This window comes from Podarcis muralis, chromosome 13, assembly GCF_964188315.1.
Source record: "Podarcis muralis chromosome 13, rPodMur119.hap1.1, whole genome shotgun sequence".
NCBI lineage: Eukaryota > Metazoa > Chordata > Lepidosauria > Squamata > Lacertidae > Podarcis > Podarcis muralis.
Window position 1 is genome coordinate 50,790,697 of NC_135667.1, and position 26,195 is coordinate 50,816,891.

The following is a 26,195-nucleotide window of genomic DNA, read 5'->3' on the forward strand; positions in this document are numbered from 1 at the left end:
CAACTGCCTTACTTATTCAGACTAAAGGTCAATCCAGTCCATTATTCTCTCACCAATAATAGGCAGACAGATGCAGCTGATATGCTGGGCAGAAAGCTGATGGCCTTTCTCTGTTGGCTTGTCCTCCTGGTGCCATTTTCTGCACCCCTTCATTTGCCATGCTTTCACACTGGTTGTTTTTTTTGTACCTACTCATCAGACCAACATAAAACAAACAAACCTTCGACAGAAAGGGAGCTACGTATTTGTATCAAGTTAATGAAAGTGTGTGTGTGTGTGTGTGTGTGTGTGTGTGAATGAAACTTTATTTGCGTCAGCCATTGGCCATAGCAACAAGTACAGTGGTACCTCGGGTTACATACGCTTCAGGTTACAGACTCCCATAACCCAGAAATAGTACCTGAGGTTAAGAACTTTGCTTGGATGAGAACAGAAATTGTGTTCCGGCGGCACGGCGGCAGCAGGAGGCCCCATTAGCTAAAGTGGTGCTTCAGGTTAAGAACAGTTTCAGGTTAAGAACGGACCTCCGGAACAAATTAAGTACTTAACCCCAGGTACCACTGTATGTGTGATGTGTGTGTGTGTGTGTGTGTGTGTGTGCGTGTTGAGATTGTATGCAAACCTAAACTGAATTCCCTAAAAGCATAAACTTAAAATTCTGAATCTCCCTAGCAAGTCACAGCATTATCCTTTAATTATCTCCTTGAGGATAATGTTCCTGCAGATAGAACATGTGCCATCCAATCTTTGCAGTGAACATATACATATCTTGTCAGTGCAGCAGGTAGATTACAGTCTTCTGGGTGAACTTTCCTGCGTTGCTTGCTAAGATCTGCCCCAAGTAATGTTGCTGAGCATATAATTGTTGTTGTTGTTGTTTAGTCGTTTAGTCGTGTCCGACTCTTCATGACCCCATAGACCAGAGCACGCCAGGCACTCCTGTCTTCCACTGCCTCCCGCAGTTTGGTCAGACTCATGTTTGTAGCTTCGAGAACACTGTCCAACTATCTCATCCTCTGTCGTCCCCTTCTCCTTGTGCCCTCCATCTTTCCCAACATCAGGGTCTTTTCCAGGGAGTCTTCTCTTCTCATGAGGTGGCCAAAGTATTAGAGCCTCAGCTTCAGGATCTGTCCTTCCATTGAGCACTCAGGGCTGATTTCCTTCAGAATGGATAGGTTGGATCTTCTTGCAGTCCATGGGACTCTCCAGAGTCTCCTCCAGCACCAGAATTCAAAAGCATCAATTCTTCGGCAATCAGCCTTCTTTATGGTCCAGCTCTCACTTCCATACGTCACATAATACAAAGGGCAATATACAATAGTGTGTGCAAGATCTTCAACCTGTTTTTAAATCACAAGGGGAGCTGTGCTCAGAATGTGGCTCATGACTTTGCAAAAGAGAGGCTTAGTGGGTTAGGAACAGTTTATTGGTGATACCACTGGATACTTTTATTGTTCCTGTGGACAGCGGATCATTGCATCCTTAGTTGTGGAGAGCAACAATGGAGGAGGAGAACTGAATCAGCTGGTATTCAAAGCGCAATTCATTGTCAAGGCAACGTTTTTGGGAGATAAAATGTGACTGTAGAGAAGAACAGTCATATTTGAGAAGGGGCATATTTGAGAAATGACTATTCCATAGTCCTTAGCCAATAATGGCTGATAGAAAAATTATGGAGATACAGTGTTGTAGTGAAATCATATCTGAAATGCTGGCATGAGTTGCGATAGTTTTGTTTTCAGTCTATCCCCATCTTGTCTCCCCAACCCCTGCCTTCCTTGTACCCATTCCTCAATCCTAGAAATGGCATTACTGGTTGCATCTCCTGGTGGCACCATGGCGTTCAGGAATATGCGATGATAGCAGGATGACATTATGTGCTGTGACATTACACAGATGTAACAGTTATCATGCCTTGTTGTGTGTGTTCCCATGCAACTATAATAAATTAAAGAGGAACTGGTGCTAATTTGCTGTATTTTTATGTTGAGCACCGGTTCTTGACAATGACATTCCAGTTTGCTAGGTGCCACGCTTAAAAAAACACCCTCTAAGATCTACCCTGAAAGCAAATCTCAAGTTTTTGAATTTGCATATCAAATTGAATTGTTAGTTTACTTGGAAAAACACGTCGTATCTCTAAAGAACTCTGGCTCCAACACTTGATGGAAAGTCAAAAGAGATGAGTTCATTTACCATTTTGGCCCACGCTAATCCAGGTAAACAACTCTGTCAATTTAAGCTGTTTCAGGAATTTGCATTACAAATTCACGAGTTGCCCATTACAAAGTCATGACTAATTTATAAGCAACAAAATGCTTGGTGAATTCGAATGCAAAGTTCACAGTTGCGAAAATAACACGATTCTCTGAACCCTTGTTCACAAAATAGCAAGTCAGTTTCTTTCAGTTCAGCTGGACAGCATGTAGGCCCCGTTGTGCTTTGTCACAACCTGGGTGTGATGTGGGGTTTTCGTTGTTGTCATTATTGAACCCAGTAAATTGCGAGAGAATGTGGGCAAGCCCATAACAAGGATTTGCTTGAAATTACTCAACACAAATACTGTAGCTAGTGTTTGCAGGTAGCTTTGTAATTTGAAAAAAACATTGGATGAATCAGAGCGGGAAGTTCTCTGCTCTCATTAAAGCTCAATCAAAACCAGGAACCGAAGACCTTCTGTTTCATGGGTACAGTGGTACCTCGCAAGATGAATGCCTCGCAAGACGGAAAACTCGCTAGACGAAAGGGTTTTTTGTTTTTTGAGCTGCTTCGCAAGACGATTTTCCCTATGGGCTTGCTTCGCAAGACGGAAACGTCTTGCAAGTTTGTTTCCTTTTTCTTAACACCGTTAATACAGTTGCGACTTGACTTCGAGGAGCAACTCATAGCATGCGGTGTGGTAGCCTTTTTTAAGGTTTTTGAAGACTTTGGTGATTTTTGAAGCTTTTCCAAAACTTTTCCGACACCGTGCTTTGCAAGACGACAAAACTCGCGGAACGAATTAATTTCGTCTTGCGAGGCACCACTGTATTGTTATGTACTAACCTTGGATCCTAGAACAATAGGCAAGTAGGATTCTAGAAGGCAACAACTGATTGGCTTGCAGGAGAAGGCCAATCAGGCTCCAGGAAGAAGTTAATCAGCCCATTAGGCTGGTAGAATAGTAGAATGCAACAACTGGTTGGCCTGCAGGAAAAGACCAATCAGGCTCCAGGAGGAAAGCAGAATCAGCCAATCAGACGGGACTCATTGTGTAAATAATGTATATAAAAGCCTGAGGTTTGGGGGCAATTCAATCACTGTTTTACAAGCTGCAATAAAGAGCATGAAATCACTACAGGACTCCAAGTATATTTCAGGTAGGCAAACTAAGGCCCGGGGGCCAGATCCAGCCCAATCGCCTCCTGAATCCAGCCCACAGAAAGTCCAGGAATCAGCGTGTTTTTACATGAGTAGAATGTGTGCTTTTATTTAAAATGCATCTCTGGGTTATTTGTGGGGCATAGGAATTTGTTCAATTTGTCCCGCAAAAAAAAAAATAGTCCGGTCCCCCCACAAGGTCTGAGGGATAGTGGAAGGGCCCCCTGCTGAAAAAGTTTGCTGACCCCTGTTCTATTTCAAGCCCAAAGTTTTATACTCTCTTGCAACATCTGGCGCATCAGCAATTGCTTGGGTTCATCACTGCCTTGCTTGGGTTCTCTTCTGCCCATCTAGTATTAGTAGGGCAGCTAAAAAATTAGGCAATGCATTACAAAGAGGAGGTGAAAAGAGGACATGGATTTGCATTAATTGTGTATGTGCTAATTAAATTAGATGTAAATTAAAACAACACCACTTAGTCATTTAAATAGAAGTAAAAGGCATCCCATAGTAGTGGAGAAGACTGTGACCAGATGACCTGCTTTGTTTGTTGTCCAGGTGCCAACTCATGATGCACAATTTCAAGGCCCCTTCTGCTCTCCCGTCTTCAAGCTCTTTATCTTTAAACCAGACTTAGACTGGAAAGTGCTTCAAACAGAAGACTACTTCACATAGAGAACTGTCCCCTGATAGCCCTTCAAGAGTAGAAGGTAAAGTAATATGTCCATAGCCCTAGTTTTACTCAATTTTCTATGCCAATGAAACATACCTATGTTCCTGAGTCAAAATCTCAGATCCCCTCCCTCCTGTCCAGTAAGGTAAAGGGACCCCTGACCATTAGGTCCAGTTGTGACCGGCTCTGGGGTTGCGGTGCTCATCTCGCTTTATTGGCCGAGGGAGCCGGCGTACAGCTTCCGGGTCATGTGGCCAGCATGACTAAGCCGCTTCTGGCGAACCAGAGCAGCGCACGGAAACGCCGTTTACCTTCCCGCTGGAGCAGTACCTATTTATCTACTTGCACATTGATGTGCTTTCAAATTGCTAGGTTGGCAGGAGCAGGGACCGAGCAACGGACGCTCTCCCCGTCACGGGGAATCGAACCGCCAACCTTCTGATCGGCCAGTCCTAGGCTCTGTGGTTTAACCCACAGCACCACCCGCATCCCATCTCCTGTCCAGTACAAAGCACCAAATCAAGGATGTGACCTGCCAAATGTGTAAGATCAGATGATCTAATCTGAGACAGACCCATGGTTGCAATGGAGGCCATGAAATCCTGACAGAGGGAGCCTTATTGATGTTGAAGTTCCCTCAAATCAACCAGTCTAGGTTCCTCCAAAAGCACCCTCCAACCATCTCTGTCAGCTCAGACACAGAAACTGTTCGCAGTGGAACAAATGGCATCGTAAGAGAATGTCTATCCTGTCTCAAGGGCTCAGTACCAGCTACAGAGAGGTTTCGGAGCAGAAATCTGGTGAAGGAGATGGGTTTGTGGTAGACTGTGACAACTCTTCTCTCAGCCCATAGAGCCTTGGCTAACACTGTACCACAATACTTGTTGGGAACAACTGAGTGAGACAAACCTCTCACTCATGCCAGGTCACTATGTTCATCCATAATTCTTGGCGTCACATGGTTTAGCAGCATTGACTGATCTGATGTTAATTCACTAGTACTACTAAGATGGATAACTGATAGGGCAATCAGGGAGCCCCAAGCTCAGACAAGGACCAGAGGGGTTCACAGCCTACAGCTGCCTGATCTCCTTTCTCCTTTGTTAGTCCATTCATGAATAATCTCCAACCATCAACACACTACCAAGCACAGGACTAGCCTTCTCACTCACTTGAATTCCAAGTCAACCCCACCCCACATACCATATTTTTCACACTTTAAGACGCACCCGACCATAAGACGCACCTAGTTTTAGAGGAGGAGAACAAGAAAAAAAAATCTCTCCTTCTCTGCGCAGCGCCTCTCCAGCGAAGTGAAGTCAGAACAGCAAGAGGGATCACCGTGCAGTGAAATCAGTGATCCCTCTTGCTGTTCTGGCTTCTGGGATAGCCGCGACAAGCCTCTTCAGGGCAGGGGGAGCTTTCCTCCCATTGCCCTGAAGAGGTTTCGCGCTGCTATCGCTGAAGCTAGGAGAGCGAGAGGGATCGCTGTGCACCGATCCCTCTCGCTTTCCTGGCTTCAGCGATAGCTTTGCAGCCTGCATTCGCTCCATAAGACGCACACACATTTCCCCTTTTTAGGAGGGGAGACGTGCGTCTTAATAGAGCGAAAAATACGGTAATTTGCATTTGCATTGCATTTCCTAGTAGAGATTTGAATCTTTTTCTTTTAATGTAAGAATGCTTAACAATTGAACTCACAGTAGACGTCGTATTAGTTATACTATCTGGTGGTGGGGGTATGATGGAGAAGGTGCAATACATGGAAGTAACCTCTCAGAATGGGTGCATGTTACATTTATTTTTTTTAAGGCACCCCCAAAAATTCACACAAAGGCAAAAGAGTGAGAAAACAAAAGGGGCATTCCTGGTAACTAGAGACAGCGGAGTCCTGTTTGCTCAGACAATTCACAGTCACGTATGGGAGAGAGCCAGACTGCTTCTGCTGGTCCTATACCACAGCTTAGCTGCTGGCCTTTCACATCCTGACAGCTGGGGGAGGACATGTCTATAGAGGGGAGCCTACTCTGCAAACATATGGACCCTACCCTGAACACAGAGGTTCTGAATAGGAAATGCAGAGCAGCCCCCCTTTCATGTACATGCTCCCGTCCCCCAATCCATGGACAGCAAGGGGACGAGATGTATATAATCCCTGCTCTCCCCCTTATGCGATCATGACTTGCATAAGGGATAATGGCCAAACAGGGCTTTGAAGCTCATAGGATCCAAGTGAAAGTGATATCCATTTCACTTAAGTTTTCATGGACAGATAATTCATTGCATGTATTAATGTACTTACTGAATTCTAAGATAATGGTTTGCAAGAAAACAGAGCACACTTTCATAGTGGGCATTTAAAATGTGATTGAAAACTCATGCTATTAATCTCTGGTTATTTCATCATGGGGAGGTGCCAATCTCCCCACTCTGTTTTTTCACCTATAATTCTTTCATTTTTGCCCACTTCTCTCAGAATGGCTAGGACGGAAACAAGAACGAGATACCTGGAGCCTTGGATGATTGCGCTGATTGTCCTAGCGGTGTTTGCAGTCGTAGCCCTTGTTGTTGGCCTGCTGGTTTATTTTTTGGTATATGGTGAGTGCATCAATTGTTACCAATCCATCTGGCCTGAACTGCTCTCTGTTTTCAAAATGGTCTCAACCAGGCTTTGTGATCAAGACAACCTCTAGCCCAGGGCATGCACCCCGGAACATGTGCTTTGAGGTTCTGCAGGGTGCTGTCGTCTCCCCAGTGCTGTTTTACATCTATATGAAGCCATTGGGAGTGGTCATGAGGAGTTTTGGAGCACAGTGTCTTCATATGCCAGTGGTGGCGAACCTTTTAGAGACCGGGTGCCCAAACTGCAAACCAAAACCCACTTATTTATTGCAAAGTGCCCAGAGTTGTTGAGATTTTTGTTGAGGTTTTTTTGGGGGGGGGGCTCCCCAAAGTTGTCGAGCTTTTCAGGAGGAGCGGCTGACCAAAATTTTGAAGTTTTTGGGGGGGTTGCAAAAGTTGTCTTGCTTTTTTGGGGGGGGATGCCCCAAAGCTGCTGAGCTTTTTTGGGGGGAGAGAGAACAATGACAAATAATACCTAACTAACGTGCAGCTGGAACTAATGCCCCACAAATAAAATAACCCAGAGATGCATTTTAAATAAAAGCACACATTCTACTCATGTAAAACCACACTGATTCCTGGACTGTCCGCGGGCCGGATTTAGAAGGCGATTGGGTCGGATCTGGCTCCTGGGCTTTAGTTTGCCTACCCATGCTTTAGTGTCATCAGCTCAGTATTATGAAATATTCTGCCAGTGGAGATTCAAGTACAGTGGTGCCTCGCAAGACGAAAATAATCCGTTCCACGAGTCTCTTCGTCTAGCGGTTTTTTCATCTTGCGAAGCAACCCTATTAGCGGCTTAGCGGATTAGCGCTATTAGCGGCTTAGCGGCTATTAAAGGCTTAGCGGCTAAAAGGCTATTAGCGGCTTAGCGGCTAAAAGGCTATTAGCGGCTAAGCGGCTTAGAAAAAGGAGGGGGGCGGAAAAAATCGCAAGACTCGCAAGACGTTTCCGTCTTGCGAAGCAAGCCCATAGGGAAAATCGTCTTGCGAAGCGCATCGAAAAGCGGGTTTTTCATCTTGCGAGGCATTCGTCTTGCGAGGCACCAATGTAGGTGCCTTCTGTGCTAACTTTAAATGCCTGATGAAAACTTTTTTATTCCACCAGGTCTATGTAGGCAATGAACTTCCCACAACAGTTAGCTGATTTCTGATTTTAACTTTTTGCCTATGTTTTTACTGTGTGGTTGTATGGGTTATTACTGTAAACGGCTGTGATACGTTTTATGAATAGCAGTAAACAAATATTTCTATGGACAAATAAATATGCTTTAAATTTATGGTGTATGGATGCAGCCTGGGGCACCGTACCTATTCCTGGGCAAATGAAAGGCAGGGAGCAGCTTGCTACTCTTCCTTCTCTGCAGAGAGAGATATGAAAGCGCTCTGTTTCAGAGTTAAAAACACGGAGCGCCTCTGTCAGTGACTGCTCACCTCTGCGCCACAATCTTGTAGATAGCCAGAGCCACACTGGGGCGAAGTAAAGAGAAGATGAACATTGTTTAACGTCTTCCTTTCCTCCACTTCCTTTGCTGCAGATCAGAAGTTGTTCTTTTACAATGCTTCCTTTAGAATCAGTAATGAGCCATACCAACCGAGTTTGGAAAAACAGACCTCAAAAGAATTTAGAGACCTGAGTTCCACCATTGAGACTATAGTAAGTGAAAATGGTTTTCTTTCTTTCTCCCTCTCTCATTCTAAACGCCACTTTTTGTGCAAAAAGAAAAATAACTGACGAAAGCTGGGGTGGCATGAGGAATAAACCGGATTGCCTGTGCTGATCGCCGAAGAATTGATGCTTTTGAATTATGGTGCTGGAGGAGACTCTTGAGAGTCCCATGGACTGCAAGAAGATCAAACCTTTCCATTCTTAAGAAAATCAGCCCTGAGTGCTCACTGGAAGGACAGATCCTGAAGCTCAGGCTCCAATACTTTGGCCACCTCATGAGAAGAGAAGACTCCCGGGAAAAGACCCTGATGTTGGGAAAGATGGAGGGCACAAGGAGAAGGGGACGACAAAGGAGGAGATGGTTGGACAGTGTTCTGGAAGCTACTAACATGAGTTTGACCAAACTGCGGGAGGCAGTGGAAGACAGGAGTGCCTGGCGTGCTCTGGTCCATGGGGTCACGAAGAGTCGGACACGACTAAACTACTAAACAACAACAACAACAAAGCCTGGGCACAGCAATCTAGAATCTGATGCAAAGTTATCAAGGGCTATTCTTGTAAGCCTGGCCATAATTTTAGCAGGAACGTGAAGTATTCTTTTTCTGTCAGCTGTTTTATTTTATTTACCAGCCATGTGTCTACTATCCTTAAAAAAACAAATGCAAACCCTAAATGTTCTTCATAAATTGCGAAGTACAGCATGACAAACACCACATGGTGATGATAAACAATAGCTAAGTCTACAGAGATTGCAAGTTATTTTGATTAATTTTGTGGCGCAGAGATTTTCAAATGTGTGTGAAATTTCTCTGAGGCATTCTGGGATGCACTTGCCTAATATCATTTTTCTTCCTTTCTTCCTTTCAACAGATTAATGAGGCATTTGAAGGTACTCCGTTGAAGAAAAGGAAGATCAAATCGCAAGTCGTAAATCTACGGTATGTAAAGCAAATGTTTTATGGCCAAAAGTGAAGTTCGGAATACAGTGGTACCTCGGGTTACATACGCTTCAGGTTACAGACTCCACTAACCCAGAAATAGTACCTCGGGTTAAGAACTTTGCTTCAGGATGAGAACAGAAAACGTGCGGCGGCGGCGCAGTGGCAGCAGGAGGCCCCATTAGCTAAAGTGGTGCTTCAGGTTAAGAACAGTTTCAGGTTAAGAACGGACCTCCAGAACGAATTAAGTACTTAACCCGAGGTACCACTGTAAAGTTAAATGTAAATCAGTTTGTTGTTGTTTTTTTAATAAATTTTTTATTAGGGTTTTTACAATATTACAAAACAGAAAAAGAAAAAAGAAAAAATACAAATAAAAACAGTTAAAAACAGTCAATCTTTTCATCACTTATTTTTCATTTACTTGTTTCCTGGACCTCCTCATACCTCCCTTTTTTGTATTCCAGTTCTATTTATTAGCTCAGCAGTTTCTTTCCCTCTTTATTCTACCCAGATCTTTAATCTTAAATTATTATAACCTTGAATTTTTACTTATAAAAAACAATTTTTTCATATTCTTTTATACCATTACAACTAGAAACCACTTAATTTCAATCCAACATCATTCTAACAGAAGTTTGCCCAAGATGACTTTAGACACTGAATTGGCCTCACCTTCTAGTAGCAATGGAGAACATTTCTCCTTTTAGCCCAAGGTCTGAATTCACTCTTGAGGGCTGCATTTGCATGCCAGGAGTGGACATGGCCATTCCAATCCCTTCTCAGATTGATCTGATGACCAGGGGGGTGGCGTGGCGAGCTGCTCACGGAGTCTGCCTGGCAGACGCAAACCCCACAGTGCCGTTTCTGGCAGCACAGGGCCCCGACCCACTGCGTCACTCCCAGGGGAGACACGTGGCTCGGGCGCGCTGTAGGCCAAGCCCCGTGGTAAGTGCCACCCCCCGTGGTATGCCATTTTGTCACCCCCTCAGGGATGATACCCGGGGCAGACTGCACCCCCCACCCCTCCCTTCCTATGTGTCATGGTCCGGTTCACAGGCGGTCGAAGTCCCGGCTGGTGACGTCGGGACCGGGGGCAAGATGGCAGGGTGGGAGCAGGAACAGGAGTCCAGAAGCCAGGAGTCAGGACACCAAGACTCCAAGGGTCAGAGAGCCGGGAGTCAAGAAGGCAAGGGTCCGAGGGTTAGGAAGCAAGGAGTCATCAAGTCAAAGGTCTAAGGATCAAAAAATGAGAGTCACGAAGTCAAGGGTCCGAGGATCAAGGAGTCAAACACAGCAAGGCAGGGAACATGTTGCTGTGGCAAAGAGCCGAAGGGAAAATGCTGACCTTATATCCCTTCCCGGCTCTTGCCACCAGGTGCTGTGAGTTACCAATCGGCCTCACCTGTGTGGCCGCGCCTTGCCTCTCCAGAACAAACTTAGGAAGGCCCCAGTCCTGCAAAGTCCTACTGGTCACAGGGCCTGGCTCCTGCACGCACTCCTGATGCTACGCCCCTGGGGAGGAGGCAATTTCCACTTCCATCAGGGAACTGTGTATACGTTCTCCTCAGCATATCGACGCATCCCTTTTGTTTCTTACTCATTCCGTTTTGATTATGTACACCTTATGACTCAGTTTCTGAGTCTGCTGTTCAAATGATGATGGGATATGATACTGCATTCCACTTTTACGCTGTTATTTACCCAAAAAATCAGAGAAGCTTACGGGTAGTTCCTACGCAGTACCCCATGGTAGCAACTTACAGGGCCAGACCTGCTTACTTTCGCCAGCATTAATTTTATTCCTTTCATCCCACACTGCTTCCAAAGAGCTCATTATGATCTGTGCACTGGGACAAATGGGTCTTGTGCTTTTCTCTCATACACCTCGGACTGGTTGTTGGTTACGGGCTCATAAACTTGATTGCTCTCCAGTGAAATTGGATGGCTGATTTTTTTTTAATGGCCTTGCCTTGGGCTTTGCCAACAGTGTATTTAAATACAAATACCACCCTCTTCTTAGTTATAAATCCAGCTGCCGGATTTTAAAAGTAGGTGGGATGATTTAAAAACCATTAATCGTTCCGTAGCTCAATAACTTTTTAGATGTTTATAAAGATAACCGTGCCTGAGTCGCTGTGCTGGGAACAGATGACTTGCCAGAAATGGGAATAAATTCCCATCTTTTGCTTGCGTGTGTGTACAGTGCACCTGAGGGAATGAAAATGACAATATCCAAGGTGAGAAATGGTGGAGTCTAGAGGCAGATGCCACAAACAGTTCCACCAGAGCTCCACAGAGCCAGGCTTTTACATCTGCATCATGTAATCTATGACTAATAGGATGGATGAGGTGGCTGTCTCTCAGGTTCAAGGTGTCACTAAGGACAGCAAACGGGAGAGAGACAGATATGATCTGAGGAACACATCATGCACAAGCCCTGTTAAAATGAATGGAAGCTTGCAAGGACACAGTTTTGGGGTGGTAGACTGATTGAAAATCCCACCCCCCTCAGAACAGATTGCTGCCCCAGTCACAAGGGGGCCCATTCTAGTGCTTTTTCAGGGAGCTAAAATTGTTTGGTGGGGCTTACACCCCGTGGTTGAATTGCCCTTCTCTCTCCCTACCCCTTTTCAACTTTTTCAAAGCTCCTCTCAGAATGCAGCTCATTTTGGCAACCAGGGAAAGAGGCTTTGCTCCTAGAGGAGCTAAAAACAGATGGTGCACCTTCCAAAAGTAAGACCCCAGGAACTTTTCGGAGACTCCCACCCTCAAGTTTCGGAGGGTACCCCAAAATGTCTTGTTTGAGCAGTGGTGCAGTGGGAGGGGGCATGGGGCATGGGGTGGTTGCCCTGGGCACAAAATTGTTAGGGGTGCAAAATTTCAACACCCAGTTCTCCCTGCGTGCCTCCGTTGCTGGTCTCTGTTGAAAACGGCTTCTCCCTGAGAACCAGGAAGTGACCTCTCTGGATAATGGAACACCTCTTCTTTTCTTACCTCTGTGGCTGTGATCTGCTGGGTGACGTGGATGCCGTTAGGCAGTCAAATGTGTTAGGCAGTTGAATCCGTTTCCCTCCCACCACCCTCTACACAGCCCCGGACTCTGGCAACCCATGCTACACCACTGTGCTTGAGAGCTATTGCTCAGCAATATTTCTTACACAGCCCCTGTTCATTCTTGAGTTATGCAAGAAGGGAGAACATCTGGGCAGTGGAGGCTAGTCCATTAGGGACAAGTGGGCACTCCCCCAGCCAGCTTAGCTTGCCCTCAGCCAGCCTCTACCTCCTTACATACAACCAGACTGATGGAGGTGGTAGGCACTGCCGATACAGCCTCCTCCTCCTCATTCCCTACATGTTGCCTTTGTGGAACCCAGGAAGGATAAGGATGGGACTAAAACTCGAATTACTGGCTCTGGGCTTCACCTGCCTTCTGCCTTATCAGTCCGAATGGGTGACAGCCTCCATTGCATCCCGGCGAACTGTGTACCATATCAATTAGTAGGAGGTGGAGATGCTCTTTCATTTTCTTCCACCTCAGTTGCCCAGATGTCTTGGGCCAGCCTTGCCTGTGCAGAAAAGTTCTAGTAGAAGATATCCTGGCTTGTGGGATCAGCCATCTGAGGCTTTGTTTTTCTTTGCAGTGAAGACAACAATGGCGTGCTTGCAGACGTGGTGCTGGTGTTTAGGTTCATTGCCTCGGATAGGAAAGAGGCCCTCTGGATGAGTGTCAACGATCTTTTGCTGAGGAGGCTGAGGTTGCCAACATGGCCCTTGAGGATTGACCTTTCATCTTACAAGCTCAGAGGCAAGTGTCAGACATCATTACCTTCTAAAATCTTGACTGGATTCCTCCCACCATGTTTTCCTTTCTCTGCTTTGTGCCCTGAAGGATATAGTGTTGCCTCATAAAATTTATTTGGGACACGGGTGGCGCTGTGGGTAAAAGCCTCAGCGCCTAGAGCTTGCCGATCGAAAGGTTGGCGGTTCGAATCCCTGCGGCGGGGTGCACTCCCGTTGTTCGGTCCCAGCGCCTGCCAACCTAGCAGTTCGAAAGCACTCCCGGGTGCAAGTAGATAAATAGGGACCGCTTACTAGCGGGAAGGTAAACGGCGTTCCGTGTGCGGCTCTGGCTCGCCAGATGCAGCTTGTCACGCTGGCCACGTGACCCGGAAGTGTCTGCAGACAGCGCTGCCTCCCGGCCTCTTGAGTGAGATGGGCGCACAACTCTAGAGTCTGTCAAGACTGGCCCGTACGGGCAGGGGTACCTTTACCTTTACCATAAATTTATTACCTGCTCCCCTTCCTTGCTTCTCGTGGACAAACTGCCCCCATTGGCTTTTGCTATGGAGCCATCTGCTAAGCTCTGCCCCGACCACAATTTCCAGCCTGCCAAGTTTACCCTGCCAAGTCTTCCAGCTCATGCCTTGCATTTCATCAGCTGTCCCAGTTGGCTGTGCTCAGGAATTACGCAATCATACAGGACGAGGGGGACACGGGTGGTGCTGTGGGTTAAACCACAGAGCCTAGGACTTGCTGATCAGAAGGTTGGCAGTTAGAATCCCCACGACGGGGTGAGCTCCCATTGCTTGGTCCCTGCTCCTGCCAACCTAGCAGTTCAAAAGCACGTCAAAGTGCAAGTAGATAAATAGGTACCGCTCCAGCGGGAAGGTAAACAGCGTTTCTGTGTGCTGCTCCGGTTCGCCAGAAGTGGCTTAGTCATTCTGGCCACATGACCCGGAAGCTGTACACTGGCTCCCTCGGCCAATAAAGCGAGATGAGCACTGCAACCCCAGAGTCGGTCACGACTGGACCTAATGGTCAGGGGTCCCTTTACCTTTACCTTACAGGATGAGGGGGTTACATACCGGGGCATTTTGGTCATATTATATCTATTTTTGACTGAGAAACAGAGCTGATAGATTAGATTAAAGGTAAAAGTAAAGGGACCCCTGACCATTAATTCCAGTCGCAGACGACTCTGAGGTTGCGGCGCTCATCTTGCTTTATTGGCCGAGGGAGCCGGCGTACAGCTTCCAGGTCATGTGGCCAGCATGACTAAGCCGCTTCTGGCGAACCAGAGCAGCACACGGAAACACCGTTTACCTTCCCGCTGGAGTGGTACCTATTTATCTACTTGCACTTTGACGTGCTTTCGAACTGCTATGTTGGCAGGAGCTGGGACCCAGCAACGGGGGGTTCACCCTGTCATGGGGATTTGAACCGCCGACCTTCTGATTGGCAAGTCCTAGGCTCTGTGGTTTAACCCAAAGTGCCACCCACGTCCCTATAGATTAGATTACGTAGGTACTTTATAGGACCTCTGTGATCCTTGCATAATGCCGCCAATCAAAAAGTGGGTTGTCCATGGGGCTTCTGCAGGAGGGTCAGATCTGCCTGTCTTTCGAATAGTCCAACAGGGCTCAACACTTATGTAATTACTCCCAACTATGGAAAAGCAGTGGTGTGGTGATTTAGTGAGGTGGTCCTCATGTGTGTGCTTATTGGGCTACATCTTAATCATATTTTGAAAGGAAGACTCAGGGTTTATCCACACTTAACTTTTGCCCCACGCTTATGAGGCACAGGCCCACCTGTCTGAGTACCCTTTTTCCTGCCCCAGAGCTTTCCCCATGCAAAAACTGCTCTTTAAAGCTGTAGCACAGCAAATGGCAATTCTGGTTTTTGCGGGGAAAGCTCTGGAGCAAAAAAATTAAAAAGACTGTGCCTGGGAAGAGCAGAGGAAAGGTAAGAGTTGCACGGCAACCAGTCATCCTGTAACAAATAATTAGCTAATTCATTTGGTAATTAACTCTGGTTGACTTATTAATATCCATAACATAGTCTTTTCATAAGAGTCTTTGATTAATAAATGATTTGGATTTAAATATGTGCAATGATAAACATCGGCCATCATTAAAAAAATGCATGAGTTGCACTATGCAAATTGCTGCACTGGGAATGAATAATACGATAATAGATTATAGCTTTATCCCTACAAATGAAAAGGCAGTCGTGATTGGCAGGTGACAGTTCCGCACCACGATTGGCGCAGGCTACTTGTGGATGTTGCATTATATACGCAAGGATGAGGGATGTGCGAAACTATTACTGCTCTGGCCCCCGAAGATGAGACCAAGTCTTCTGCAACCTCTTTTGGCTCCTGCTGAAATAACCTCAAATGTTTTGCCTGAGGAAGTTCCCCAACGTTTGCAAGGAGTTTCACGTTGCAACAGGTCTGGGATCTGCAAGGGTCAATGCCCCTGAGAAGCCACCTGGGCAACCAGTGGGAAAAGTGGATAGGAAGATTTTTTTTTCTTCTCCCTCTATCCTTATACCAGAACCCAGGGTCATCCCAGGACGCTGAACAATGGGACTCAGGGCAGATAAAATGAGAGGCTTCTTCACAATGCTGAATCATTAAACTATGGCATTTGTCCCCACAAGATGGTCACTAACTTGGACAAATTTACAAGGTGCATTAGATCAGTTTATGGAGGCTATCAGTTGCTACTAGTCTTGATGGCTATTTTACTTCTACTATCACAGTCAGAACATCTATGATTACCTGTTCTTGGGAAGCAAGAGGGGGAAGAGGGCTATTTTTGTTATGTCCTGGTTGTGGGTTTCCCAGAGGTATTTGGTTGAGATCTTGGACTAGATGAAAAAGACATTTAAATTAACATTTGCAAAGAAGCCAGAAACATTTCTACTTGGAATTTTAGGCAGTGATATCCCGAAAAATATAAGAGAAATATTTTTATATGCAACAGCCGCTGCCCAGTTATTAATTGCATCAAACTGGAAAGGGGGGGAAGTACCAACAGTAAGGCTCAATTGACAGATAGATTAAGGGGAAATACAAAATCATTTACCCAAAAATGGGATGTGTTCAAGAAATATCTACAAAAATATAACAATGACATAGCATCTGTGGCAACGTTTGAAAGACCCTTGTGTAAATTAAATACTGCTAAGCAAGGAACAATGGTACGATATGTTATAAGAAAGTACTAGAAACTATAGTAACAGTAAGGTAAGAAGTATAAGTACATTCAGTGTCGTAAATATAACTTACATCGGGAAATGACGGGAAGTCTGTTTTCATATAATTTAGTTTATTGGATTTTTTACTTTGGTTTACTTTAAGTTAGAAATTATAAGAAAAGAGCATGTACAAATACAAGTTTAAAGAGAGAGAGAGAGAGAGAGAGAGAGAGAGAGAGAGAGAGAGAGAGATATGCTGGACTAGATATGCCTATGATCCAGTTCTTAACTAAAAGCTCAGTTTTGCAAGCAGAGTCTTGAAAGTCCATTCTCATCCATGGAAAGAGCTCCAAGCGACAGGGCTAACATGACTGCCTCTTTTGCCTTATTTTCCAGAGATCAATAAAGCCAACGGTGAACATCTTATCAGCAATTGTAAGTACTAAAAACTGGGCGGTGTTCCAAAAGGGGGTTGCTAGAAATGGCATTGCTTCGGCACTGTGCTTGAATCTTGTTGCATTCTGGGTGGCTCTTTGTCGACCGCCATGTATTTGCAGTCTGAACGGCAGATAGGACATCATTTTAAAGACTCTCTCTTTAACAATTCCTTCTGCAGCTCTGAAGCTGTACTGGGTGCGTGGGCTGGAGAACGGAGGTTACTGAGGGCCGTGCATCACTAAGATATTTGTCGGTCAAGATACTACAAAGTATGCTGAGTTTTAAATGGGTATCCATGGCATTTTAGCTCTGCAAAAAGTCTTTAGTGTTCCCTAGTCCCTGTAAAACGTGAATAAGGCGCACCACACAGCAGCTGTCAAAAAGTAAAAAATTAGATAGGCAAGTCAACTTGAAAAAAGGTGTTTTAATTTAGACTGCTATCATAAACTAGGAACCCTCTTTTTTTAAAAAAGAGATCTCAAGGGCCAGCAGAAAAGACATTGCCAGTGGTCCACTGTCAGGAATGATTGGTGGGTGCTAGTAGAGATAAGAGTCCGGGAATCCAGCCATATTTACAAAGATTTATTGGTTTCTTCAAGCTATTTACAAGAGCTCAAAAAGTCCGTCTCCATCATGGTGAGTCAGTTGCCTCGGCTGAAGAGGCTTTCCGTTTCCCCCAGCATATCCATTTCCTGAGCCCAACCCCCTTCCTTCCTCTGTTACGAGAGTGGCTGGGCCCCGGAAGTGGCTCCCCCCTCTCAGATTCATTGCCTCCTGACAGCCCTTCGTCACCTTCCTCGCCCGAGGAAGAACAGCTGCTAATTAACGGAGCCTGATCTCTGTAAGTCCCCATTCTCTCCCCCTTCTCTGCCTCCAATTCCCTGACATCCACACATAGAATTGGTTGAGAAAGTACAACCAGCCATTATAACGGAAGTGATTTTAAACTGCCCAAGCAGTTTATTCAGGGACAACCATGATGAACCTCAGCCTTTCTCCTGAACCCCTTGGAACCCGGGAAGATGGCACTCTGAGCATTTGGACAGTGTAGCTCTGGGTGGCTCACAAACACATGGTACATGAATGCATCGGAAATATAATATCATATAAAGCAGCAATACCATAAAGCACCAAATCCAACTTGCACACCCCTTTTATCCAAAATACGTTTAAAGCTGTTCGTGTAAGCCAAGCTTGCAACAACCGCTAGCACCAACTCTGGCCACATTTCTAAGTTCTGGATTGCTACTCAGTTGCTATCTTTACAGTGGTACCTCTAGATGCGAACGGGATCCGTTCCGGAGCCCCGTTTGCATCTAGAAGCAAACATAACCAGCGATGGGACATCTGCACACACGCACGTCGCCTTTTTGCCGCTTCTGCGCATGCGTGTGACGTCATTTTGAGCGCATGCGCATGCACAAGCGGCGAAAGCCGGAAGTAACGCATTCCGTTACTTCCGGGTTGCTGCGGAGCACAACTCGAACGTGCTCAACCTGAGGTACAGTGGTGCCTCGCAAGACGAAATTAATTCGTTCCGCGAGTTTTGTCGTCTTGCGATTTTTTTCGTCTTGTGAAGCACGGTGTCGGGAAAGTTTTGGAAAAGCTTCAAAAATCACCAAAGTCTTTAAAAACCTCAAAAAAGGCTTCGACGCGGCGTTCTATGAGTTGCTCCTCGAAGTCAAGTCGCAACTGTATTAACGGTGTTAAGAAAAAGGAAACAAACTTGCAAGACATTTCCGTCTTGCGAAGCAAGCCCATAGGGAAAATCGTCTTGCGAAGCAGCTCAAAAAACAAAAAACCCTTTCGTCTTGCGAGTTTTTTTGTCTTGCGAGGCATTCGTCTTGCGAGGTACCACTGTATGACTGTACTGACCTGGTTTTCCAGTTTTCTCGGTCTAACCTAGGATGTATAGATACTATTTTACAAGTCTGCTTAACATATATGGGATAAACAAAGACAGAAGAGATTCCCATGGACCTGCCATAGCAGCATTAGCAAACAGAATATTCTCCCAAATTTTACCTTTACACTTTCTGGCCCTAAAACTATAGCACAGAGGCCAGAATAATGGTGAGTCTTCCCTCTCTGCCAAGACCCAAATGTAAGCTGATTTCAGGGCATGCCATTTTTAGTTGCTGCTAGCTCCTGTTCTGCTGTTCAATACTTCCCCACCATTATGAGTCCAAGCTCTCTTAAGGTATATTCCATAAAAACAACAATATCTACCACTCAGAAAATTAATAAACCAGCAATGATAAGACAGACATCCATCCCAGAACCAAAGTATAAACATAACCAAGACCTATAGCAACAAATGAGCACAACAAATACAGTGGTACCTCGCAAGACGAATGCCTCGCAAGACAAAAAACTCGCTAGACAAAAGGGTTTTTTGTTTTTTGAGCTGCTTCGCAAGACGATTTTCCCTATGGGCTTGCTTCGCAAGACGAAAACGTCTTGCAAGTTTGTTTCCTTTTTCTTAACACCGTTAATACAGTTGCGACTTGACTTCGAGGAGCAACTCATAGAACGCGGTGTGGTAGCCTTTTATGAGGTTTTTAAAGACTTTGGTGATTTTTGAAGCTTTTCCAAAGCTTTCCCGACACCGTGCTTCGCAAGACGAAAAAAATCGCAAGACGACAAAACTCATGGAACGAATTAATTTCGTCTTGTGAGGCACCACTGTAAAGCCCTTTCAAGGGAAAGCCAGCAAAAGCAGTTGGACTGCCTGATTTTCAACAGGATATGCAGAGCCGTCTTTCCCATTGGGCTTACTGGTGCGTTGCGCCAGGGCGCCGGCCTCTCAGGGGTGCACCAGCGAGTGGGGGAGCTGCGCGGCTTTGCCGGCGCCGGCGGCCTCCCCTTTCCCTGCATGCCTGCCAGCTGTGCCCCGTCAACTATATGGCTGGCAGACATGCAGCTTCCTTCCCAAGCCTTCGTGGGAGGAGAGCAATCGCCACAGAGGCTTGGGAAAAGGTCAACAACTCTGGGAAATGGGGTGGGGCGCTGGAGGGATCTTTGCACCACAGCGCCGGATATGCTTAAGACGGCCCTGAGGATATGGTAGGCCAAATTCTGAAGCACCTGAATTTTCTGAGCCATCTTTAAGTGCAGCCTCATGCAGAGTGCATTGCAGTAACCCATTGCGGACTTAACCAGAACATGTACAACTGCAACTAGATCTGACCTCTCTAGACAGTGCCACTGTTGGCATACCAGCCTAAAGGGATAAAATGTAATCCTGCCATCGCCGCCACCGCTTAGGCTGATGAGGCAGATTCCCAAACTACATATTTGATCCATTGGGAGAGTGTAATCCCATTGAAAACAACCTTCCAGAGCAAGTGATCTTCTTTCTCGAAGGACCTCTGTCTTGCCTGGATTCAACCTCAGATTGTTCACCCTACTGCACCCTAGAAACGCCTCCAGACACTAGTTTAGGAATTAGGATAAGAATGGCAACAGGGCATATTCTTATCATTAGCCTTAATTGCAGTGAAAGAAGATTATGATCTTTTTGGCAGCGGGTGTAACCAGTATGATATATTCCTGGCGACTCGAGTACAATACGGATTTGCATGCTTCGACGTACAAGAGAGTTGTCATTCAACCATTGGTGATATATGCTAGGAAATATGAGCTGCATCCAGAGTTCTCCCAAATAACTTGGAGACTTGGTTATGCCCCGTTGGCTAATTTGGAACAGACATGTAAGTTTGAATGCCAGCATTATTGGTCCTGAAACCCAGCTACTGGCAATCAGTCATCCTGTTAGCTTCTGAGATCACAGCTCGTTGACCAGATATTTTCAAGCATATATTTACAATCATTAGAGCGAAATACTTGCTTCTTTTATGAGATTTATAGACAAGGAAGTTGTGTGTCCTTCATATGCATCTGTGCTCTGTTTGCTGCTTCCACAGAATCACAGCATGCCCACAAACCTGATAAATGGTTGCCTGCACCACTTTTGTGCATGGCTATAAACTGTTCGTATGGAATTTTGCAAATGCCTACCTGCCTGCCTGCTAGAATCTAAATGCCTGTAATACACACACAAAGGACTGCTGCCAACTCTTTTCTGTGATTTATGCTGGCTCCCGCACTCTTTTGTTTGAAGTGTCCTGTTTAGAGAAAGAAAGCAAAAAAGCCCCTTCAAGCTGTGGGTGAGGACTGACTCGCCATGCAGGTTTTCAGGAGTCCATTATTCCTTTCTTGTGTGTTGTAAGAGGCAGATTACAGAAAGGAGGGGGGGAAAGTATCACAATGCTAAGCCTTGTCGCTTGCAAATGCTGTGTGCCTGGGGCTTAGCCGCCAGAAAGTATTTGGGAACTCCCACATCCTCTTCTGAACAACTTTGTCACCTTGACATTTCATAGTACAAAGGGGGACAAATTTCCTCCCCAAGGGTGCCCCTCATCACCACGGAGTATCATCGTCTCCAGGAAAATGGCTCCTTGAAGCTGTCGGAAGGATTTTTGGGTTAAAGAAAGGTGTTGTTGTTGTTTAGTCGTTTAGTCATGTCCGACTCTTCGTGACCCCATGGACCAGAGCACGCCAGGCACTCCTGTCTTCCACTGCCTCCCGCAGTTTGGTTAAACTCATGCTGGTAGCTTTGAGAAGACTGTCCAACTATCTCAGCCTCTGTCATCCCCTTCTCCTTGTGCCCTCCATCTTTCCCAACATTAGGGTCTTTTCCAGGGAGTCTCCTCTTCTCATGAGGTGGCCAAAGTATTGGAGCCTCAGCTTCATGATCTGTCCTTCCAGTGAGCCCTCAGGGCTGATTTCCTTCAGAATGGATAGGGTTGATCTTCTTGCAGTCCATGGGACTCTCAAGAGGTAGGATGATACAAAGAGGGAGCTGCAGCCCGAGACAGGAAAAGAGGTGGTAAGGGAACACCTAGGTATTATAATGAATTCATATATTAAATGAACTTGGGGTGTAATCTCAGAGCCTCTGTCTATAATCATTTAGAATTTGCAGAGAACAGGTAAGGTCTCTGCAGACTGGAGGTGAGCAAATGTTGTCCTCATCTTCAAAAAGGAGGAAAAAGAAGATTCGGGTAACTACCGACCAGGAAGCTTGGCATTTATACCAGGAAAGATCCTAGACCAGGTTATTAAACAGTTGGTGTATGAACACTTAGAAAAGGATACCGTGATTACTAAGATCCAGCATGGATTTCTCAAAAGCAAGACATGCCAGATGAATCTCAGTTCCTTTTTTGGTGGAAAAATCTCAGTTCCTTTTTTGGGGAATCCTGTGGACGCAATGTATCTTGATTTTGGTAAGGGTTTTGACAAAGTTGCCCATGATATTCCTGTGGAGAAGCTGATAAAATGTGGGCTGGACAAGGTAACTTAGATTGATTTGTAGCTAGTTGGCTGACCAAACCCAAAGAGTACTCATTAATGGTTCCTCATCATCCTGGAAAAAGGAGGTGTCGCGGGGATTTTTCGAGGGCCTGTTGTTGTTCAATATCCTCATAAATGACTTGGATGGAGGTCTTGAGGGGATGCTCATCAAATTTGCAGATGGCACCTGTTATGTGCTGAAGTTCTCACCCTGGGCCAGCAGGGGGATACTGTAGATAGTTTTCACTCAGGTCCACATATGCAAATAAGGGATTGAAAGTGACGTTCAGTGATGGGATAGTTACAGAAAGTGGTTACTGTTGCGTTGTAGTGGAGCTCTATATAAGCAGGCTGGCTGAACCCTTCAGTTCAGTTCTGTTCTGGCCTGTGAATAAACAAGAGCTGTTTGGAGAATTGCTGTGTCTTCTGAAATGTTCACCCACAACCTAACAGCACCAAACTGGGCGGGATAGCTTAATGCTGCAGAAGACAGAATCAGGCTACCTCAACAGAAGAAGTCTTGTGTCCAGGTCAAGGGAAGTCATAGTCCTGCTGTATTCTGTCTTGGTCAGACCACACCTGGAATACTGTGTCCAGTTCTGGGCGTCCCAATTGAAGAAAGATATTGACAAGCAGAGAAGGGCAACCAAGATGGTCAAGGGTCTGGAAACCAAAGCTTATGAGGAGTGGTTAAGAGAGTTGGGTATATTTAGCCTGGAAAAGAGGGAACTGAGAGATGATATGATAGCTGTCTTAAAATATCTGAAGGGCTGTGACATGGTAGATGGAACAAGCTTGTTTTCTTCTTCTCTGGGGGGGGGGGGTAGGACTAAAACTAATGGATTCAAGTTACAAGCAGAACCGTCTTTCCCATTGGTGTTAGTGGTTCGTTGCGCCAGGGCGCCGCCTCTCAGGGGCACCCTAGCTAGTGGGGGAGCTTTGCTGGCAGCCTCCCCTTTCCCTGCATGCCCACCAGCTGCACCCCGCCAACTACCGTATTTTTCGCTCTATAGAACGCACCGGACCATAGGACGCACCTTGTTTTAGAGGGGGAGAACAAGAAAAAAAAACTTCCCCTCTCTGCTCAGTGCCCCTTCAGCGAAGCAGCAGGAGAAATGGAGCCCCTTCCATTTCTCCTCCCGCTTGGCTGAAGGGGCGCTGCGCAGCTCTCCCTCTCTGCTGAAGCCAGGAGAGTCTTGCTCTCCCGGCTTCAGCAAAAGGAACCCGAAGCCTGTGGAGCGCAGCGGGAACTCGCGCTGCACTCTGAAGGCTTCAGGCAGCTATCCCTGAAGCCTCGAGAGCGAGAGGAGTCGGTGCGCACTGACCCCTCTCGCTCTCCAGGATTCAGCGAAAGCAACGTGAAGCCTCCAGAGCGCAGAGGGAGCGCTCCCTCTGCGCTTCGGAGGCTTCGCGTTGCTATCGCTGAAGCCATATCCCGTATTTTTCGCTCCATAGGACGCGCACACATTTCCCCTTCATTTTTGGAGGGGGAAAAGTGCATCCTATAGAGCGAAAAATACGGTATATGGCTGGTGGGCATGCAGCTTCCTTCCCAAGCCCCCGCAGAGGCTCTGTATCTGTTAAAGACGGCCCTGCTTCCAGTCTTCCTCCTCCTGCTTCTTGGCAAAAGGCGCCTTCGTGGGCTGCCTTCTCGGGTGCCCTGACACCAGAGAGCTTGTCCGCCAGCACATTTTCCTGCTTGATCGCAGCCACCATACCTGGGATCGGGGCAGTGGGAGAGGCAGAGGACATTTTCCACCGTCCCCTCCCTTGTTTTGGAGTTGTCAGGGTGGGTGCCGGAGGGATCTTTGCACCAGGGCACCCAATGTGCTTATGACGGCCCTGGTTACAAGAAAGGAGAATCTAACTAAACACCAGGGAAAATGTTATGATGATACGAGCTGTTCAACAATGGAACGGACTCCCTTGGAAGAAAGTGGACTCCCCTTTGTTGGAGGTTTTTAAGCAGAGGTTAGGCGGCCATCTGTCATGGGTGCTTTAGTTGAGATTCCTACATTGCGGGGGGTTGGACTAGATGATCCTCGGGGTCCCTTCCAACGCTACAATTCTATGATTCTGTGATTGTTGCCTGCTTTCCTTGCTAGTGGGTATGGGTTGCTCTGGTTGTCTGAGTGCAGCAGGAGTTGCTGTTGGGCATTTTGTGTCTGAAATCCTAATGTGTGGCTCGTTAGGGTCCTAGGAAGACAAGCATTATAAAAGTATTTAAGTTTCCTGGGTGCTTGAGAAATCAGGCTGTTTTGCCACCGCTGAAGCTCCCCCTCTAAGCATGCATGATGTGACTACTCAGAAGTAGGGGTGGAAGGATGTATTCATTTTGGCTCTCTCTGTTTTCATTTTCCCCAATCTTACATCCAGTTCTCTGCATTTCTGCATCAGTATATGATTTACCAAAAAAAATCCTCACGAAAATTATTCAGCAAATTCTTCTCCTAATAAGTACATAAGATGTATTTTTGTGGGTTACTTTCACTAATATATTCATTTTATGCACACTTTTGCCTAATTTTGCCTTTTTGTAAACAATGTTTGGTTGGACAAATACATTGTCAAGTTTGGATAACTGAGAGTTTATCCAAGGATGGCTGTATTAAGGTTCTCATATTGCTTTTGAAAGTGCAAATTGAATCAAATCCTACCCTCCACCCTTACTCGGAGCTAAGCCCGTTGAATTTTGTGAGACTTACTGCCATGGAAGTGTGCATAGGATTGTAGCCTAACTTATTCACGTGCATCTTACGCTTTCCTCTTCTCTTTTCTTTCCAATAGCTACAGTAAACTTTCCAACTCAAGGTAGGCAGCTAATTCATCACTCTTCAATATTAACTTAACCTAATGCAAGTTGCAGCTACTCTGCTGTGTCTCCATTAAAACCACATGGGAATCGGGGTCAGAATGTCTCCAGCCTAAACTAACACTCTTCCCGTCCCGCCATTTTGAAGAGGAGCAACATTTTTTGCTACGACTTAGCAGAACAAACCCTTAAAAAATAATAATAATAATGTTAGAGATGTGTGCAAATGGCTTCTGGAAATTTTCTACGCTTCTTTGTGGGCAGAAAAATGGAAGGAGCCACTTCTTCAAATTTCTCCAGGGGGAGGAGAAATTTGCCAACATTTTGTTGGGGGGGGGGGCTGTAAGACTTTCCATTAGCGGTGAGTAGCCAACGTTCTTTCCTACAGTGTTGTTTGTTTAGTTTTGGCTGCTTCTGGAAGAAGAAGCAACAGCAGCAACTATGTTGCGACAGCCCGGCTGCCATTTTGCGTTTCCCACAATGCTCTGAACTTCATCTGAGCATTGTGTGCGGAGGTGGTGCTGGTGGTGGGAAAATGGCGGCCACCATTTGATGGAGAATATTCAGAGAAATTTCTGTGACGTGGTCTTATTTTTCTCAGAAGAGTGTCTTCTGACATGCTTTTCCTCAGCTCTAAAAATATTCCGTGGGGGTTCCCATCCTGTGTTGCTTTTGGTCAGATTCTAAAAAATAGAATCTAACATAACCAAGTAAGATTTCAGAACAGGTAAGTACCATGAGGAGCACATTTCCTTGCATATTTTCTGTGCACAATTAACCAGGCCTGTGAATCCTAGGGAATAGGAGGTACTGGAAATAAAATCAACCACCACAATCTTTTTCTCATAAACATGTACCCTCTGGTGGATACATGGCAAAATGCACACAGGCTATTTAAATGTACAGCTGGAGTGAATGCAGTTGCAAATACATTCATTTTAAAACTGCATATCTCTTGATTTCATTCCCTCGACGAATGCTTGAATCTGTTGCTTTTTGCAATTGTTCTGTTATATCTGATTTGTGCCTAGTTAATGGAAATAAATAGTTTCCTTTGCATGCTGGTAAAAATAGTTTTTGTTCAGATGGAGGTTAAACCTGTTCACAGACAGCTGTGAACATGCAATCTCACCTTTTAAGTTGAATTACTGAACTAAATGAACTTTTCCACAATATTCTAATTTTCCGAGTTTCACCTGCATTCATGCTAAAATATACTTTTTTTTTAAAAAAAACGAGAGTGATTGTTTTCAAATGTCGCCCTTCTATGCCAACTTGCTTGAAATGGCATATTATCCGAGGCAGGTAGATCTAGCTGCAGATTGGTGATGTTTGGAAG

The 26,195-nt window shown here is 45.7% G+C and overlaps 1 protein-coding gene across 1 annotated transcript in view; it reads left to right on the forward strand.

Annotated features, from left to right (window-relative positions):
• LOC114582679 (transmembrane protease serine 11A-like) overlaps window positions 1-26,195 on the forward strand; it is a 65,770-nt gene that overhangs the window by 27,043 nt on the left and 12,532 nt on the right. The window contains exons 3-8 of the mRNA XM_077917584.1: window positions 3,919-4,070; window positions 6,510-6,631; window positions 8,193-8,311; window positions 9,194-9,261; window positions 12,906-13,069; window positions 16,645-16,683. Of these exons, the coding sequence (XP_077773710.1) occupies window positions 6,511-6,631; window positions 8,193-8,311; window positions 9,194-9,261; window positions 12,906-13,069; window positions 16,645-16,683 (511 nt within the window). The 5' untranslated portion in view covers window positions 3,919-4,070; window position 6,510. The remainder of the gene's footprint in view (window positions 1-3,918; window positions 4,071-6,509; window positions 6,632-8,192; window positions 8,312-9,193; window positions 9,262-12,905; window positions 13,070-16,644; window positions 16,684-26,195) is intronic.